This window comes from Orcinus orca, chromosome 9 (assembly GCF_937001465.1).
Source record: "Orcinus orca chromosome 9, mOrcOrc1.1, whole genome shotgun sequence".
Classification (NCBI taxonomy): Eukaryota; Metazoa; Chordata; class Mammalia; order Artiodactyla; family Delphinidae; genus Orcinus; species Orcinus orca.
In genome coordinates this window covers 84,710,070-84,730,442 of record NC_064567.1, presented here as the reverse complement: position 1 = coordinate 84,730,442, position 20,373 = coordinate 84,710,070, and the positions used below count along the sequence as shown (strand labels likewise).

At 42.4% G+C, this 20,373-nt stretch overlaps 1 protein-coding gene across 12 annotated transcripts in view; it reads right to left on the bottom strand.

The window, feature by feature from the left end:
* Positions 1-20,373, bottom strand: part of MAGI2 (membrane associated guanylate kinase, WW and PDZ domain containing 2) — a 1,374,207-nt gene that overhangs the window by 152,396 nt on the left and 1,201,438 nt on the right. For all 12 annotated transcript variants that reach the window (XM_049714931.1, XM_049714925.1, XM_049714927.1 and 9 more), the window contains 2 exons: positions 19,484-19,676; positions 12,867-13,106 (listed from right to left, as the gene is read on the bottom strand). In XM_049714931.1, the coding sequence (XP_049570888.1) occupies positions 12,867-13,106; positions 19,484-19,676 (433 nt within the window). The remainder of the gene's footprint in view (positions 1-12,866; positions 13,107-19,483; positions 19,677-20,373) is intronic.

Sequence of the window (20,373 nt, the reverse complement as noted above, 5' to 3'; positions counted from 1 at the left end):
ATAAGTGGTGCTGGGAAAACTGGACAGTTACATGTAAAAGTATGAGATTAGATCACTCCCTAACACCATACACAAAAATAAGCTCAAAATGGATTAAAGACCTAAATATAAGGCCAGACACTATCAAACTCTTAGAGGAAAACACAGGCAGAACACTCTGACATAAATCACAGCAAGATCCTTTTTGACCCACCTACTAGAGAATGGAAGTCAAAACAAACAAAAAAAACAAATGGGACCTAATGAAACTTAAAAGCTTTTGCACAGCAAAGGAAACCATAAACCAGATGAAAAGACAACCCTCAGAATGGGAGAAAATATTTGCAAATGAAGCAACTGACAAAAGATTAATCTCCAAAATTTACAAGCAGCTCATGCAGCTCAATAACAAAAAAACAAACAACCCAATCCAAAAATGGGCACGAGACCTAAATAGACATTTCTCCAAAGAAGATATACAGATTGCCAACAAATACATGAAAGAATGCTCAACATCATTAATCATTAGAGAAATGCAAATCAAAACTACAATGATGGGCTTCCCTGGTGGCGCAGTGGTTGAGAGTCCGCCTGCCGATGCAGGGGACACGGTTTCGTGCCCCGGTCTGGGAAGATACCATATGCCGCGGAGCGGCTGGGCCCATGAGCCATAGCCGCTGAGCCTGCGCGTCTGGAGCCTGTGCTCCACCACGGGAGAGGCCAAAACAGTGAGAGTCCACGTACCGCAAAAAAAAAAAAAAAAAAAAAAACAAACTACAATGAGATACCATCTCACACTGGTCAGAATGGCCATCATCAAAAAATCTAGAAACAGTAAATGCCGGAGAGGGTGTGGAGAAAAGGGAACACTCTTGCACTGTTGGTGGGAATGTAAATTGATACAACCACTATGGAGAACAGTATGGAGGTTCCTTAAAAATCTACAAAGAGAAGTACCATATGACCCAGCAATCCCACTACTGGGCATATACCCTGAGAAAACCATAATTCAAAAACAGTCATGTACCAAAATGTTCATTGCAGCTCTATTTACAATAGCCAGGACATGGAAGCAACCTAAGTGTCCAGAGACAGATGAATGGATAAAGAAGATGTGGCACATATATACAATGGAATATTACTCAGCCATAAAAAGAAACGAAATTGAGTTATTTGTAGTGAGGTGGATGGACCTAGAGTCTGTCATACAGAGTGAAGTAAGTCAGAAAGAGAAAAACAAATACCGTATGCTAACACATATATATGGAATCTAAAGAAAAAGTAAAAATGGTTATGAAGAGCCTAGGGGCAGGACAGGAATAAAGACGCAGACATAGAGAATGGACTTGAGGCCACAGGGAGGGGGAATCTTAAGCTGGGACAAAGTGAGAGAGTGGCATGGACATATATATACACTACCAAATGTAAAATAGATAGCTAGTGGGAAGCAGCCGCATAGCACAGGGAGATCAGCTCGGTGCTTTGTGACCACCTAGAGGGTTGGGATAGGGAGGGTGGGAGGGAAGGAGACGCAAGAGGGAGGAGATGTGGGGATATATGTATATGTATAACTGATTCATTTTGTTATAAAGCAGAAACTAACACACCACTGTAAAGGAATTATACTCCAATAAAGATGTTAAAAAAAATGGAAGAAAAGTAAAAAATCAGGAAGAGATAAAGAAAAGGTTTGGGATGGAAATAAATAGAGATAAGTTAAAGAAATAATGTCGAGTAGGCAGGAGAAAGGAGGTGGGAGGGGAGAGTGGAGGAGGAGAAATGCTGCCTCGTCTGCATTTAAAAGCTGAACAGGGGCTTCCCTGATGGCGCAGTGGTTGAGAGTCCGCCTGCCGATGCAGGGGACACGGGTTCATGCCCCGGTCCGGGAAGATCTCACATGCCGCGGAGCGGCTGGGCTTGTGAGCCATGGCCACTGAGCCTGCGCGTCCAGAGCCTGTCCTCCGCAGCGGGAGAGGCAAAAAGCGTAAGAGGCCCGTGTAACGCAAAAAAAAAAAAAAAAGAATGAAAGATATATAGTTGTGTATAGACTCAGCTAGGATATGAACTTAGCTATTGGGAGGCCTACTTTAAAGCTTGTGAGCATGTACATTGACTGGAGCTGAAAGCCATGCCTGTCAGCCTTCTCTTAGCCACTTAGCCCCAGGGAGCTTCACTATCAGTGGTAACTTGATGCTACCAACTGGGTGTCTGTCCTCTCCAAATTCATATGTTGAAACCTAAGCCTCAGAGTGACGGTTATTTGGAGGTGGGGCCCTGGGAGGGGATTAGTTCATGAAAGTGGAGTCCTCATGAATGGGATTAGTGCCCTCATGAAAGGAACCCCACCGATATCCCTTGTCCCTTCCCCCACATGAGGGGTGAGGGCACAGTGAGAAGATGGGCCATCTATGAAGCTGGCCCTCACCTGGCACTGAATCTGTCAGCACCTTGATCTTGGACTTCCCAGCCTCCAAAACTGTGAGAAATAAACTTCTGTACACTGGTGTTTACAAGCCACCAATCTGGTGGCTGTTACAGAAGCCTGAACGGACTAAGACACTTGGCAACCAATACAATAAAGGTTTTATTGTATTTGAATTTTGTCAAATGCCTACAGGAAAGTAAGCTATTTTTCATCTTGCTGTTCATCTAGCAAGTCTGAAAAAACATTTGAATGAAGACTTCTAAGTGGAAATATTCTTCTATCTCATGTTATTTCCACCGTCCTCTGCCAGAACGCCTTATAAACTATGTACCCTTGCTTACTGGAAGATTCTCCTCCACGATGAATCCATACATATATATCTATATTATGAACAGTCTCTGAACAGAAGGTTTTGGGCACCTCACCCTTGAGAAAGCAGATGGGTTCATCAGGTGTCCAACATCTGTGCATGTCTGTGGAGCAAACCATTGCCTGGCTTAGAGAAATAAGATGTGGGAGAGATCAGACTGGAAAATGGATATGCCAGTAGCAGGCCCCACTATTAATTAATTTGCTTTGGCACAGTATACATGTTAGGAATGCCTAGTGAACTTCACCCAGAGGAGGCTGACTGATTAATCTTTAGAAATAATTCTAACCGAAGACTGGCAGTGGTTTGTTTGGGAAAAAAAATCCAGCTTAAATTTCAAAATTATTGGTGGTCAAGTGAACAAGGAGAGCTTGTACCGGGATTTGGTCTGGCAGGAAGGAGTTGCGTAGAGGTACTCCCTGAGTCCTTGGTGAAAGCTGGGGTACAAAAAGAAATGCTATTTACCCCAGTCCAAGTGGGAAAAAGATTCCCTCATAGCACTCTTTCAACATAGTGGGAAAATGGTGATAAATAACAGTACTGTGTTCACTTAACAACATGCTTTTAAAATAGATGTCTATGTGGAATCAGCTTTTCTTACGTGGTTGATTGTTGGAGAAAAGAAGAAAAATAAAATCACAGAGAATTTAATCCAACATGAGGCCCTGAATAGATTGTAAAGAAAATGTGTCTTTTGCAAAAGTGAACTGCAGGCTCAGGATTTGTTTGAACCCCATGGGAGGGTGATGGGCATTTTCCACTGGTAGAGGGGGACCGTGTACACAAAGTCTGGGCTCTTTTTGCAGCTGCGATCTCCCTGTACCATCTAGTGAATAACAAGGGGCTGCAGGACATAAGCCCAGAGGAAACAGCTACTGATCACCAACCAACGAGCTTTAAGACAACCGAATAGTTGAAGCTAAGAAGGCATCCGCATATCCACCTTCTGCCACTGCCCGGAGAGTCTTTGAACATAATAATAAAACCCTCCTGAAAATGATTCCCACTGGGGGAAGCTTATGATTTACGAGCTCCATTCAAATACGGAAGATGGTCTAGAATTAGAAAAAAAAAATACACGGTGAGCACTCAGATTTTTTTGATAGGTTGCATTGCTCTTCTTCTTGAGAATAAATAAGAATGATGGTGTGTCTCTGTGGACCTGTTTTTTACAAGTTAATGATCTTTAAATTTGTTGGTGCTAAGAGAGTAAAACGCTTACATCCGTCTTTCCATTTTAGTTAATAGATGCGTGGATGTTCGGATATCAGAGTACTTAGAGTTTATGCAAAATCTTTTTTTGTTGTTGTTTGCTTGTCTGCTTACTGGTAAGACCTAGGCAGCCAGGTTTTAATTTGGGAACAAACCTAGTCATGCTCAGGACTGAAATAAAAAATGGAATTTAATCAATAGGTCCTAGTCATCTGGTTTTACCTGGGTATGATCCTATAAAGAAGAAATGTGAATTAGAAGTTGTTCACTGGGAACAGATAGGGGTTACTTTGTTAATGAGGATTGTGAAATGAATAAATAATTTGAAGTCACCCTTTCTTCTAAGGAGCTTGGGCTGCCATCCAAACCTTCCTGCTTAGGATGATATGATTATCGCTGAGGTGATGTTCATACAGATGGATGGCCATTCCAGGATGAGGTGAGTCGGAGGGCATACTGAGGCCGGCAGCCTGGGCCTTCGGAGGACAAGGGTTTTGCAACCCAGATGCTCACGACTAGAGGGCTTCCCAGAGGCACCGAGATGGCTCGCTGGGGCCTGATTTCTTAGAGGCCTCTCTCATCTAAGACTTCACCCCTGAGCTGGTACAGAATCATCTACTCAGGCTGAGTACAACTGATGCGAAATCTGTATTCTGGGACACTGTGTTACAGTTCCACTTTCTTATAGTGCAATTTCTCACGCTGCGCGAGGACCAGCTTGCAAACATTTCCTCCCCTGAGTTCTTTGCTCATTCTCAGAGATATGTCTTGCTGCCTCTAAGGGATGGAACAGCTCGGTTTAGGTGTATAGGAAGTGAGACCAGAGAACATTCACACTTTTACTTTGATGAGGATAGCGCTGATCACTATATGAGGATCTAATCCCATCCCACCAACATAAATTGTGTGACAAATCCTTAAAAAGTATGCTACCGGGAACTGTGAGGGATTCAAAGAAATGTCATAATTTCTTGCCCTTAAGGAACTTACAATTTGTTTAGGGGTAGGAAAACTTACAATTTATTATAGGGTATAAACCTATAAAAGTAAAATGAGGGGCTTCCCTGGTGGCGCAGTGGTTGAGAGTCCGCCAGCCGCTCCGCGGCATGTGGGATCTTCCCGGACCGGGGCACGAACCCCGATGCAGGGGACACGGGTTCGTGTCCCGGTCCGGGAAGATCCCACATGCCGCGGAGCGGCTGGGCCCGTGAGCCATGGCCGCTGAGCCTGCGCGTCCGGAGCCTGTGCTCCGCAACGGGAGAGGCCACAACAGTGAGAGGTCTGCGTACCGCAAAAAAAAAAAAAAAAAGTAAAATGACAATGATAGTAATAAGACATGATAAGAGAAAGGAAATAACAGAGCAGTCAACAATCAAGGGGTTTACAGACAAAAAAAATAAAGAATTCCATATAAGAACTGGAGAAAACACTTAAGAAAGAAGGGTGAGGGGTCAGGCAAACTCTTATTCAGAAGTTAAGAGATTTTTGAGCCGCTTGTGAGAGATGCTTACTGTTTGGGCAGCAGTCTCTACCTCATAGGGTTGCTGTGAAAATTAAACACAATGGAAGATTCTTAGCACAGTGCCTGGGAGAAAGCTTGATAACATTTATTAGTGGATTAAAGAAGGTATTTCAAGTGGCAGCTGCCAAAACATGGACACTGGGGCAGGAAAGTAAAAGTTGTCTTTCAGGGGTAACTACACCAGCTTAGATGGAATGGAACTGTGAGGACCTGCTGGTAAAAAGTGGCTGTGTTTACACCACCAAGGGTCTTGAATATAAGAGAGGTGTCTTTGAACTTTACCCTGTAGATATATTTATCAGGGGTGTTATGATCAAGGATTTACTATGAGAAGACTGGATGACACATAGAAAGTGCCACCTTTCTTGATGAACTTTGCATCATTAGAAGCTCCACTCGTACCCTAGCCCCTGGCCACCTCCTGAAGCAGGAATTATCACACTAATAAATGCGAAAAGACTGATTTGATTTAGACCATATGCACGTCAGTGCAGACTGAACACAATCTTATCTTTTTTGTGTATGTAGATTTGCTAAAAGATTATGAAGACATTTGCTTATCTTATGGTTTCATGAGCTATATTTAGAAGCCAGATATTTGGAGGAAACCCGGCATTTTATATAGTGTCCCCTGCCCCACCGTATTTCTTCTGTTCTAAAAGCACTCACGTTAACGGCGTGGCTGACACCATCATGCCTCCTGAGTGAAGTACTCTCAGCATAAAACTCAGAGCAAAAGCACTATGTCGTTAAAGGAATTCAAAGCAGAGATTCATTTAAGGATTAAGGGAATATCGCAGGTTGCAAAGCTGTCTAAGAACTCTGAAAGGAAACTTGCTTTTGCAAACCGATGACAAATAGTTAAACCAATGGCACTCGATTTCTAATTCCCATGTTCCAGCACGGGTATAACTTCAGAAACTTTCCAGCAGTGACTTTTGGGGATGCAGCATTAATAGGTCAAAGTTAACAATGATTTACAGAAAGTCAAGGTCCCAGCGTCAGCACCAGTTGCACCAGCTGCCTGTGTTTTTAAGGCGATCAGTGAACAAACTTCAGTATGGAGTTCTAAAGAAACTTCACTGCCATAACCCAAAGCAATGAAATGTTAAGATGGGACACTTACTGGTTGCTGAGGTTCAGAGGCTTCACTGTAGGGCAAATCTTTGTAACTATGGGCCATTAAAAGGAGTGTACCACTAAAGGTTACAGGTGTGCCAAGACAGCCATGGCTTCCCAAGGAGGTCAAGTGAGGTTAGGGGTAGAGCCCCTGGGGAGGTTACCTTTTGCCTCTATCAGCCTCATTCATTTTATCTCAGTGCGATATACAAATGCTATCACTTTGTAAGCGAAAGAAGCACGGAAACATTGCCTTAAAATGTCTTAAAAGGGGAGCTGGTTTAGTATATCTAAGTGCTTGTTTCAGATCGTTTCTTGACATAGGATAAGATGAACAAAAGAACTGAAAGTGTTAGGAGCACCTTAAAAACATAATAAAAAATGAAAGTAATGAAAGTTTAAAATGATAACTTAAGGCAATGAAAAATATAATCCAGGCCTCAGACTTAACCAAGGCTTTTCACACACAGACAAAACTAACATAATACCTTATATTTCCATGCTGATTCATGGCATAATCTAATCTAGAGCTGGAAAAGGCTATTAACACCATCTTTCCTTATAGTTCAGATGAGGAAGGGGTACAGGAAGACCAAGTGACTAGCTCAAGGGACACGATAGTGGATAAGCTGGAGACAGGCTCAGACGTGTTGTCCAATGCACTTTTCATTTAGTTTAAATCTCCTTGTATTAGGGCAAAACTGTAGAAGTCTTGGCTTTCGGTTTTAATTTGTATGTCTCCTAAATTCAAATGGCTATTCAGTGGCTGCACAGTTGGTGGGGTGAGTTTTGGTGGAAAAAATCTTAACTTGCTTTACTGATTTTTCAGTTTTATTTCATACTTATTAGGGAATTATACTTAAAATGTCTTAAAACACCTGTTAGATAAGCTTCTGAATGTCCAGAATAACTTTTCAACACCAGGGCCTGTGGACATCATTAAGGACTTTGAGAGTCGTCAGGGCATTTTACCAAAGGTAATTAACTAACATCTTCCTGGAATGTCAGATTGCAGTGGGCGTTAGGGAAAGTCACCAGTGACCTAGTCTGTACTCCCACCTGTGCCAGAGAAAGTGCACAGAAAGAAACAAAGATTTTCAGCCCTGGTACAGAGCTGAAAGATTAAGAGGCAGCAGCGTGCTGACCAGTGAGTCATTGCAATACAGACGAGGAAAACAGACTCGATGCCGTTAGGAGAATATGAATAAAGGAAGGAGAGGTTGAAATGACTGTTCCTCTACTGGTGCTGCTTGGACTGCTACTATGGCTGCTGTCCGGAGTATGTTCTACCTCCCAGTTTGCGATGGGCCTGCACCTAAATTTATGAATTCCCTCAACAGGCTGCCAGCCTCCAACACCACTGTCCAAGCTGCCCATGCACGGCTACCCCATACATTTCAACATAACCTTCCTCACAGGTTTTACAACAGTGGGAGAATCAGTGTCACTTTTATTTCATCACTTGTGTCAAAGCCCTTCTTGGGAACCTCTGGTGGGAAAGCAGGTTTTGGGGGCAGAGCAGGAAGCACCTGCGATGACGGTTATAGCTCTGTGCTCTGTAATAAAACCTGGATGTCGGACTCAGACCTTCAGCTGGGGAGGCCCAAAGACTGACCTGCCAACCCCACTGCACATGGCCACTGGGGCACTTTTATAGAGCAAGCATCTGCTCCACTCTGACTCCGAAGGCTACCTTCTTTATCCTGGGTACAAAACCTCAGTAAGTATGACAGCAGGCAGTCAATGGCAGCAAATGCCTTGAACCTCCCAAATATGCCAACGTTTCCAGTTTTGGAGAAACTTCTAACATTCTTTCCAACTTTCAATGTTTATCAATAACGTGGCAATGAACATCTTTCTATATAAATTTTTTTGAATCCTTTAAAGAATTTTAAGTGCAACTGCCTGTTATGGTTCACTCTTAACCTAGGCTCTGGTTTGCAAACCATTTTGTTTTCCCTTGAGTCCAATTTTAAGGTCTGGAAAAAAAACCAGCTTAATATTTTGGATAATGGGACAGAAATGCTCAGGAAGCTTACCTGTTCTCAATTTAAATCAAGAAAGGTATTTCTGCACCTCATATAGAAGGCTTCTAAGATCTGTCTACTCCCAAACGATAGTTGGCCTCCTGGCTTTGGGAGGAAGTAATACGCTCCCGAATTACATTAATAGTATAAAAAAGTTCTTTTTTATTTTTGGGGAAATAACACTGTGAAAAAAATATGTGAGGCTTTGATAAAGAGCCCTACTAAACTCCAGGCAACAAATAAGCCAGGAACTCGACTTTTCCAAGTTCCCAACTGGTTAAACATCTGGCCTTCTTGGCAAAGTTGCCGCCTGTGCTGAACAAGCTGTGGAAGGGCACTCCTTCTCTGTCTGCAGGGTGGGGAAGTTTACAGTGGGTTCTCCATCTCTCCTCTCTTCTCTGATCTATTCAGCAGAGACATAAAGTTTGCAGGATACCCTAAAAGGCACAGCTTTGAGTCTGAATTTTGATGTTTGCCCTGACTCTTCTAGTCTATTGGTTAGTGGTTTCTGGGGAGACTTCCAGCCTGAAGCCTCAGCAAAGGCCCACTGCTGGACTGGCATGGCTGCCGCCGCTGCTGCTCTCACTGCCCCCAGCCCTGGCCCAGGGGGTGGGGAACACTGTGCTCCCAGAAGGTCAGCACGGCGGGACGGGGAGCCGGCCCTCAGAGATGCTCATCTGCTGCCCGGATTTAGCTGCTCTGGGAGAGTGGCGGGCTCTGACTAATGGCTGACTGAGCCGACAGCAGCGTGAACTCTGCGCCCTCCGAGAAGAGCCAGCTGATGGAACGCAGTGATAATTCCTAGCAGGCAAGGTGGTCTAGACGGCAATGACCACACACTTAGTGCTCACTCTGAGTCAGTGCTCTTCTAAGCACTTCCGTGTACTAATTCATTCAACCCTCACAGCAACCTGATGACCTAGGTATTAAAATGATCGTCTCTTTACATTCAAGGAAACTAAGGCCCAAAGAGGTTGTATAACTTCCCCAAGGTCACAGAGCTAGTCAGTGATGGAGCCAGGTTTCAAATCCAGGCAGTACAATTAGAGCACCTGGGCTGTTAGCCACGCCACTCCCTCGCCTAGATGTGATGGTGCCCCTATCAAAGGCATGAATAACAGCGCTCTGTCCGCTAAGGAGAGGATCTCAGTAGCCTGAAAAATAAACCACAAATGTGTTCAAGATCCTTGGGCCCAGATAAGACACGAAGAGAAAAATGACACCAGCCCTGGGAATGTTTTGACTCTTGGATATCAGAACAGTATCACGCTCTCCCGGGCTCACAGAGCCCAAGGAGCCTTGATATTCTGGCAGCGGATGTGTGGCACAGGAGGTGGCACTTCGCCTTTCTCTTCAGAATTAAGAGTTAAAAATTGTTACGGAACTTAAACATGAAGTAGCATCAGGTCCAGAGACCCTTCAGGTGCATGTTGCAAATTACAGACTGTAAACATGCTCTTCCCGGAACATAGGGACAGCCTGTGTTTATATACACTATTGATACTGTGTATGGAATGGATAACTAATGAGGACCTACTGCGTAGCTCAGGGAACTCTACTGGGTGCTCTGCAGTGACCTAAATAGGAAGGAAATCCAAAAAGGAGGGGATATATGTATACGTATGGCTGATTCACTTTGCGTACAGTAGAAACTAATACAATATTGTAAAGCAACTACACTTCAATAAAATTTTTTTAAAGTTTCTTAAATTAAAGAGAAATAAATACGTGAAAAAAGAAGCTAGGAAGCATCATGAACTCTAGAATAGATTTCCACTCTCCAGGGTGATGTAAAATAATACCATTTCGAAAATGGTTAGAATTACTTTTTTGAGGTCAGTCTAATGTCACTTGGTAGGAAGAAAAATCCACATTTAATTGTAAGCATTTGCACCTGGCGTTTGCCACCCCTGTCCACGCATGGATCTTATTTGCAATAGACAAATCCTCTGTGGCTTCCTTATGTAATAAATGTACGCGTGCACACATGCACGCACACACACACACACACATCCTGCTATACGTTTAGCAATAATGCTGTCACACTTCAGATAAAGCTGAGACCTTAAAGACATGCTTAGCACTTTCACTGTGGCAGTACACTTAATTTTATTCCAGTCCTTTAGGTATCCACCCCAATAAACAATTTGAATGCCTGGAATAGCTACAAAAGCTCTCTGTAAACATTTTCCCCAAGTGTAAATTATTGGAAGACTGTTTACATAATTCAAGAAAATCTTGTGTCCTTTTAATCTTGCTGAATCCACCACTCTGACAGAATCCTGCTTTTACTCTATGCTTAAGGACTGGATTTATTTCTTTACCTCATCATGAAGAAAAAGATAAATGAAATCACACTTTCAGATGTACGTAATTTAGCTTCTGCACATTTTCACCTTTCACAAAGTTTAATGCTTCTATAGTTTCCACTCTTGAATTGGTCAAAGCTAAAGCTAAACAGGGCAATTCTCTCCATTCAGTCCTGGTAGTATTTTGCTAACATTATCATAAAACGTTCTTATTCATTCTCAACAATTTGATTTCTTGAGCATTGTTCGATACCCGCACCCCTTGCCATGTGCTGGGGACAACCACAATTCATAAGAATTTCAGGACCACAGCATGACTCAATTGTCATTTCTCCTAATGCTCTCTGTTACGGTGTTTCTATCCACAACATTTCAGACCAAATCACTTGTTCATGAAAAATGAACAAGTTTTCCTCTCACTTCTGCCCTACTGCTTGCTGGCTGATGAGTGACTTCCGGAATAGTGCTGCTGAAAGGAAAACCACTGAGGAAGCTGAGAATCTGCAAAGATGATTGATTGGAAGAGAGATACGACCTCTGACTGTCACCTGTTGTACAGACTCTTGGAACCTTAGATTTGGAGGAATCTCAGAAGGTGAAATCATCTACTTCTCCCCCATCCATGACTTCTACCAAGGCACTGGGATCTCTGGACCCACAGGGCTGTCTTAGTAAGTTATTTACTTACTTACTTAAAAATTTATTTATTTAGTTATTTTTTACTGAAGTATAGTTGACCTACAACACTATGTTAGCTCCAGGTACACAACATAGTGATTTGATATTTTTATACATTACAGAATGGTCGGCGCAAATCCACAGGACAGTGTTAAAGGTCTCCTAACCGTGTCTCATGCTTCCACTCTGGCTCTCTTCCTGCTTCCATTTTTCATGAGCATCTGGATTCATCTTTTAAAAATATATGTCAGGTATCTGTCTACCGCTTAAAACCTTCCAATGGTTCCCATGGATTTAGATTATAATCCACGCTTCTTTCCAAGGGTGTGTGAAGCCCTGCACAGCCTGGCTCCTGCCTAGCTCTATGTCCTGGTCTCACGCTGCTCGTGTTCACTAGACCACAGATGTACTGGGCTTCTGTATGTGTATCTATATACACGTAATCTGTATATAAACATATACATATATATTTAACTGAAGTATAGTTGACTTACAAGTTTATATTAGTTTCAGGTATACAACATAGTGATTTGATATTTTTATAGATTATGCACCATACAAAGTGATAGTTTTATTGACTATATTCCGTGCACTGTACATTACATCCCTGTGACTTATTTATTTTATAACTGGAAGTTTGAACCACTTGATTCCTCTCACCTATCTCACCCATCCCCCTCCCGCCTCCCCTCTGGCCACCACTAGTTTGTTCTCTGTATCTAGGAGTCTGTTTCTGTTTTGTCCGTTAGTGTGTTTATTTGCCTTGTTTTTCAGATTCCAGGTATACGTGAAACCATACATTTTCTGTATGTTTCCTGAATGCTGAGCACCTTCCCACGTCAAGTCTTCTGCCTGGGCTGCTTTTCCCTCAGATACTTTGTGCAGCTGGTTTCATTCTATGGAACAGAAGCACCTCTCCCCTCACGTCAAAATTCCCACATCACACTGCATTGTTTTCTTCCCAGTTTAAAATGAATGAAGAGCTTTTATGGGGGCTGTGGGTTTGGGAGGACATTAGCTGTGGTCTTGCGTTCTTTCTGAGCCGAAGTCGGCAACATTTGGCTAGGCAAGTGCTAAGGATGCCTTATTTGTGCCCGGAGGCTGCGACTTTCGGGCTCCACATTTATGAATACAACAGTCCTCTGATCTACTTGTCCAGGATCCCCACCACCAGAACAATAAAAACAATAGCTCTTATTCAAAAGCAGGCAAAGCAGACACTTACTTATGGTGGATCCAGACTCTGGCCTGTTCAGGGAGCTGATGATGACAAAGCCGAAACCCTCGTTCTCTTTGCGGTGAATGACCACGTCGCTGGTCTGCAGGCTGTGGGAGGCGAAGCCTTCGGGGGGAGAGGCGCTGCTGTTGGTGTGAGTGTTGGTGTAGGTTGCGTAGTCGCTGCGAGGAGAGCTGTGGTGGGTCGACACGGAGCCTGGACTCCTCCCGTTCTCTGGGCAGGGCTCCCCTGGAACACACATCGTACACAGGCACCTGGTTATTTAGCAAGGGTCTTGATGAAGGAGTGCCTCCTGTGTACTGGGCACTATTCTAGACACTGGCGTTGTCACCAGGCTGGTTGACTGGCCTCCATTCCTCCCCCCAACCCCCACCCCCCGGACGTGAAGAGTATTTGAAAAGCTCCAAACCTGGCTATGGAGCCCCCTAGGTCTTGCCCCTTTCCACCCTTCACAGTAAACAAAGGTAAAACCCCTCCTCAGCTGCCCCTGTGCCACTACTTGTTTATAACTTCTTCTCGGTGAGACGGCAATCCGCCAAGACAATGCCTAGTTTTAAATACCAGGCTTCTCAGTTTCACAACAATAATTGATCTAAGAAGATCATAAAACAGACAGACAGACTCTTCAATTGTGCTATGCATAAAACCCACTTAAAGAACGCGTAAGAAATATGCATCATCAGAGTTCACTCAAGGAGTTTTTTCAGTAGATCTGGGATCAACTGGGCACAGGAATCTGGATGAGGTTTCAAGGCCACACTTTGAGAAGTGCTGATTGTAGTTGGGGTTAACAGCCCAGAGGATGTCCACGTAAAGTGACCTACCATAATTTTACTAAAAAGCCATGGGTTTATTTAATTCTGTGATACTCTGTTAGCTTAGAAGTGTTCATTCACTTTGTGTAGCTGGGAAACATACTTCTTAGTTTGCTCACTCTAGGATCAAATCTAACAATGATATCAGGCTGCGGAATGATGAATTTTGAATCTCTAAGGGAGGTGTTGGAGGCCTTGCTCATTTACATTCTATATTATTGTAAAATATACTTTATTGTCAACCAGATAAAGCAAGCCAGTACTTCCATGAGAAAGCAAGTACATTTATAGGGAGAAATGATAGAAAGTTGGCAGCCAAGAGAACCTAGTTTTTAAACTGAAAGTTGACCCATCATTCAAGAAAGAATTCTGTCATTTTACTATAATACCTAGGTTCTGGTATTCGGATGAAAAAAAAAAAAAAAACTTAAGCAGGCACGTAGAATACTGTAATTAGAAACAGGACCGTTTCATGTCCATCTTACCACTTGATTAGCGTACTCAAAAGATGTTTATGGAACAGAGGAACAATAAGATAGAAAATAATGACAATTAGTGATTCCTTTATGGGTCTTTAGATATGGTCGCCTATTTACAATACTGGCAGTTGTCTCATACGGCAAGTTAAAAATAATTAGCCGAAGTTCCAATGAAGGCTTTTAATGTAAGATGCAATTCCATTCTGAAATGAAAAATCATTTCGTTTAAAAAATCAGTCGGTTCAAAAATCAGGGAACGAGAACACTGACTGTAAGAGATGTTTTGTTACACTGATACCTAAAGAAAATAGAGCTGCATTTAATCAGATACTCAGATTTAAAAATGGTCTTTACAAAAATGTATTCATTTCTTGTCTGTGATTACAGAATGAATAAGACCCAGGCTACTGCTTATTACTGTTTGATATATTTGAAGGTTTCTGTAATATTTAATCAATCAGGTTTTAATAAAAGAAAACAAATGGGTGTTTTCATATGTAAGAAATGTACTGAGGTGATAAAAGAGCAAAATGTCAATGTCAAAGCTTTTCCCTCTTTTCCACCAGAATTTCAAACTACCTGTAAAATGAACCCCCTCCACTAGAAAACATCATCCAAAGACAAGCTGTTATTGTCTTGGTGAAGCACATATCCTTTATCAGTCCTTGTATAAGTTGGAAATAAAGTGATTGGAGATAGTCAGGAAGAAGAAAAACAATTATTATGCTGCAACATTAAACTGAAAATCTCCCTGAGTTATTGGACCAAATCAGTAACTAAATGTCATAGGCAGTGACAAGAGAGATCTCATTTTCTGGCTGTCATATTTTAGGGGGTTGAGAGCTGCGGTTGTCAGTAAAGCAGCAACAAAGAAAAATTATCTGTCTTTGCAGAAAGTGGCTCGGAGTGGCTCTGCCGCAGGTTCCAAAGGGAGAAAGAAAGAAAGTCATTGCCTAAGTCAATGTGAGTGTCCCTGGGTGAGTGCAGGAGTCAAATACATTAACAGAATACTTTTCTATTGCTTCTGCATGTCTCTTTCAACCTCTAGAACAAAGTTCTTTATCTTTAACACCATGAGCACATTTAAAACCAGGGAGTTAAGAAGACTTCCAATGATTGACTTCAAGGGATATAACTGATTCCACCTCATTTTTCTACTTGGCTGGCTCTAGACCCAAATGAGACTGTCTTCTCTCCAACAACACTTCCTGGTATAGGGGATGAAAAATGTTGTTTTAGAATAATCTAGTAAAATGTCAGGAAGTGACTAAATACCACGTGCAATTTTTTTCTTCTTCTTCTTTTTTTTTTTTAAACACACTAACTCCCAGCATCCCTGACTCATCCTCTGGCTCACATGCAAACGGGTGTACAGAATTCAGTCACTTAATATCTATTCAAGTCCAATAATTAACTTTTAGGTTTTAGCTTCTGTTTTGTCCTCACCAGTCATACTGGAAATCATCACTGTGCTGACTGGGAGAGGGTCTCCATTTGGGAAGGCAGGAGTCATTGATAATGTCCTCCAGGTGAGATGGTTTTGACTAGAACAGTCAACTGCTGGCCAGGAGCTGCTCCTGGTCTGCAGACCCATTTATTATTCCTGCCCAATGCCGGTCTAGACTTTGTTTAATAACTGTTAAAATTAATTGCCAATGTTTTTAAATAGGGTGATTTTACAGAAAGCTGGATTTCTAGTTTCTCTTGAAATACTTGGTAATAATCAACTAGAGTTGGGCAATTCCTGCTCCCTTGACTGAGTCCACAATGTGCAAGTCTCAGCTACTCCCCAGCGTCTCTTGCAAATTCCTGATTTACTCATTTACCCGTGGAGTGAAGAGCACACAGGGCCAAAGGGACTTGTTCGGCTGGAGCCCTTGTTTCCCTTCAAGATCACAGACTGGGTACCAGGGCTCTATGTAACCAAACAGACCTTGCCTGCTTCCAGGTTGTGCCTGGGCCTCTCTTCACAGGACTGTCCCCTGGAAGGATGTGCAAATCTTGTCTTGAAGTACGGCTGAGGCACCGGGGTATGTGTGTGGTAGATCTTGGACACGTGCACTGGAGTGTCCACGGGCACAGTGCACCCCTGTGGTGCCTGGCAGGCTGGGGTCCTGCCCATGTTAGGGGCTGGCCTTCCTGAAGGCATGTGAGTTTCTGCACTCCTGCCTTATGCTCATCAAGGCAGACACATTATTTAAATGGGTGACATGCTCATAGACAAAGAGTAAGGGATTGTATTTAGAATGGATAGAAAGTATAGTAACCAGGAGCAGGGAATTCACTAGCATCCTGAACTCTGGCTAAACTTTTCACCCAGCTGCCAAGAAAACCTTCCCTTTCTCAGTATCAGGCCAAGAATTAGACTTTCCCTTAGGTGTTAGGAAAAAAAGATGCTGATAGCTTTAAGATGGACTCTAACGTGTTTTGATTAAGTCGTAAAACTTTCTTTCACATCAATTCTAGATTTACACTTTCGGGAATTCCTCAGAGACACTCTTCTCTCAGACGAATCGTATGTATTCAAAATAATGTGTCACTCCGTCGAACGTCTCAAAGTTGAATTATTAAACATGTAAATATTTACACTTTCAGTGTAACAATTAAAGCCACTTTGAATAACTAAATATTGGAGCTGGTAGCACGGATAAGGCACCTCTCAAAACTAGTTTAAGGTGCACGATCTGTGCTACAATTATCTGGTAAACAAAATTGGATACATTACTGGATGTTTTCATCCTTTATCCTTTACGTTTTTATCCACCATTTCTCACTTTTGAGGATCTAGTTTGCTATTGCCTAATTGAAAATTCTGCCTTTCTATCTTTAGTGCGTACACTTTTTTTGGTATGTTAACATTTGGAGCAGGTTTTTATTTTAATTTTTGCCCAGTGTAACTAACCAGTCTGTATCTCTCATAATTAATGCTTTTTTTTCTTCTTCTTCTCTTCAGCATCAACTAGGAAACCAGTGCCCAGTGTCTTCTGAGGTGAGGCAGGACATTTGTACGAGCGGAGGCAAGCATAAGGCTGCCCACCTCTTTTTCCATTATATTACTCCTTTGTGCAAGAAGGTGGTGACACTGCCTGTCTCCTCGTTCATCTTCTGTCTCTTCACAGTCTGATTACTCATTTCCCCTCAGCTTTGAACCGTCTCATCATAAGCCAGGCTTGGACCTCCCACTGCATTTGCTTCAGAAACCATAATAACGATGATAACAAGAACACTGAAAATGGCATATCCACTGTCATATCCATTTGTAGCTATCTCTTCTCACTGTTGGAGAAACGGCAGCTATGAAGAAAGGCTGTCTTCCTAGGCCCGTTTAAAAAATCTGCTCCATCCTATTTCTAGGCATTGACTTTACTATCAAAGTATCCTTTGCTGAACTTAATCGTTTTCAATACTCATGAAGCTTTCAAGGAAGAGTGGGCTGAACTAACTTGGAAACTCTCCTGGTGTGAATGAGCAGTCTGCGGCAGAACATTTTCAAAAACTAAATGCACTTGGAAGCCTCAATGAGTAAAGTTGGTAAGAACGGCAGCAAAGAGCATCTTCACAGAAGTTACATGATCCACAAATGGCAAGAATACGTTTTTGAGGCATTTGGCCTGCACTCCACTAGCCTGGGTTGATCAGAACAAAATTTAATTTACGATCATAGGTGGTGGCAAAGGGAGCATGAAATCATGTTGGTGCATTAGTTTTTGCACTTTGCAGTGTATTTCCTTGTAAATCAGTATTTTTAAACTTATCTCTGGATTACAGAACAAATACCACAGCAAACTTTTTATTAAAAATCACGTTGGAGTGTGAGAGACAGTTAAATGTTAACTGAGCAAACCCTGTCTTCCTCGGGGCATCTCGCCCAAGGTTAAGGCATAATTCAAGGTGTTTTACTTCACTGGGTCAAGTGGTCCATGAATTTCTGAAGACAATGGCACCTCTTAGCAAAACCTCCATCATACAAGATCGATAGCAGGTCTCTACAGGCGAGGGCTCATAATTCTTCTGACTTACCCTTAAGTGATAGGTCCTGCTCAAAATCTAGTTTCTACAAGACTTGACCAGAAAAGGATTTTTCGTTCGACTAATAAACCTCATCCTCTCGAGTGATTCACAGCTGTGATTAGCTGGTGGCCCTTTGTTTAAAAATTCAAATGTGTTACGACACTAGCACATATGGAAGACTCCTTATGTCAGGGAGTGACATTTGCTAAAGGCTGGTCTAATGTCTTTGAATCCACTGGACAGGGGGTTGGTGGTAGAGTAAAGAAAGAAGCACTGGCTGGGGAGTTGGGTCTCTGCACGATCACTGACTCACTGCAGACCACCAGGACATCTACTGAACCTCTGGGCCTCAGTTTGTCATCTGCAACACAAGGGAGTTCACGTTGCTCTTTCTAAGGTCCCTCCTAATTCTAGTATTGATCACTGTGTATGAGGAGCAGTCCAGGGCTGAGTAGAGAGGCCAGCAGGCCACCGGGGCAGGTGACGATGGAACATCTTTGGCACTGTTGCTCCTGTAATTCACAGGGCAAAGAAAGCACAGGCGGTTTGGGACAATATTCCCAATATTACTGAGTGCTCAGAGGATAAAAAACAGTATAATGCTTGTAATGGACATATTCCTTATAAACAGAAATCTTTTTTGGGGGGGTTGAGAGATGGTAAAGAGAATCATATGACTAAGAGGGCTGACTTTTAAAAGTATTTCTTTGGTGGATTCTTTATGAAGCTGTAAAGGTTGTAAAGGGAATAATTACTTCTAATTTCTCTGTTTCATAACTTTGGAGTTATATGAATTGTGCTTTCTCAGAGTGACATATAGCGTATTTTTCTAAATCAGAGTAATCATTTTATTGTTACCATTTATCAGGCTCTATAAAGGAAGTTAATTTTCCATCCTAGTTGCCTTTTTATGGTATCAAAATGCTGTGTTTCTTGGCTTGTAAACACAATGAGGAACATTTTCAAAAGCTATATTTTTCACTATTATAATGTTCTTCTTATACCTAGCATCTACCAAAAAGCAAAGAGCATGCATATCTTAAATTAGCCTCAGGCTTTACTAGAAATTTTTAATGACTCCATGGAAAATGTCAGCCTCAAAGACGGCTTAGAAATGTACTAGCGGGGTGAAAATCTGCACTTTCAACATCATAGTTACATCTGGCATAGCGAGGTTGGTCTTTTCCCTCATATAATATAGAAACTGATTTAAAATGTTGTCTCCAGTGTCCTGACCCTGACTCACAAAAGCATCTCACCACCTAACCCCCAACTCTTGCTGCTGGTTCGAGTTACATACCTCCACATAGCACCTTTCTTCTCACAGTGAGGTTGACCTGCCCGTTCCGGGCTGCATGGTGCATAAGGTCGATGACATAGCGGTGGGTCTTGCCAGCCACTGGAATCCCATCCACATAGACGAGCTCATCTCCCGGGTGTAGGCGGCCGTCTCTGTCGGCTGATCCCATGGCAATGACAGCTCCAATCAAAATCTAGACAAGCAGTGAGAAGAAAAGGATGTTTATGTTTCAAACCTCCTTCCTTCCTTCCTTTCTTCCATCTATCTACTTACCTACCAAGTAACTCAGTAGAAGATTTTATTCCCTGTTCACACCCTCTGCCCCAAATCTGAACATGTACTTGAAAAATGAAAACTGAGAGGCTGAAAGGATGCCCTCCTAACTCTTCCAGGTTGCTAACTCTTCTCAGAGAAATAAATGTTTTGGACTTGCTCCTGATGGCCATGAAGTCTGGGGGACACTTGCTAACTGGTTCATAAGCTATCACCCTTAAACCCAAATAACCTGATGTCACTGGCCACCGTACATGGGCTCTGAATTGAAACAAACTGGGGATGGAATCCTAGCTCCACTTCTTTATTTGTGTGCCGTGGGCAAGGCTTTTCAATCTCCGCAAGCCTCGGTTTCTTCACCTGCAAAAATGGGGAAATAAAATAATAGGACCTACTTCATGGAGTTGTTGGGAGAAGCGAAAGAAATAGTGCATGGGAAGCATTTAACTTTGCTCAGGGCACATAGTGAGTGCTTGAAAAATGTCAGGGGAAACTACCTGCTGTATATTATTAAATTCAGATGAAGGTTCAAAGTGTTTTTTATCTTTTAATTTTTGCTTTGCTTTCAAAAGCTGGAGTTAAGGATAAAACAAAACAAAGCAGAACCCATGGCTGGC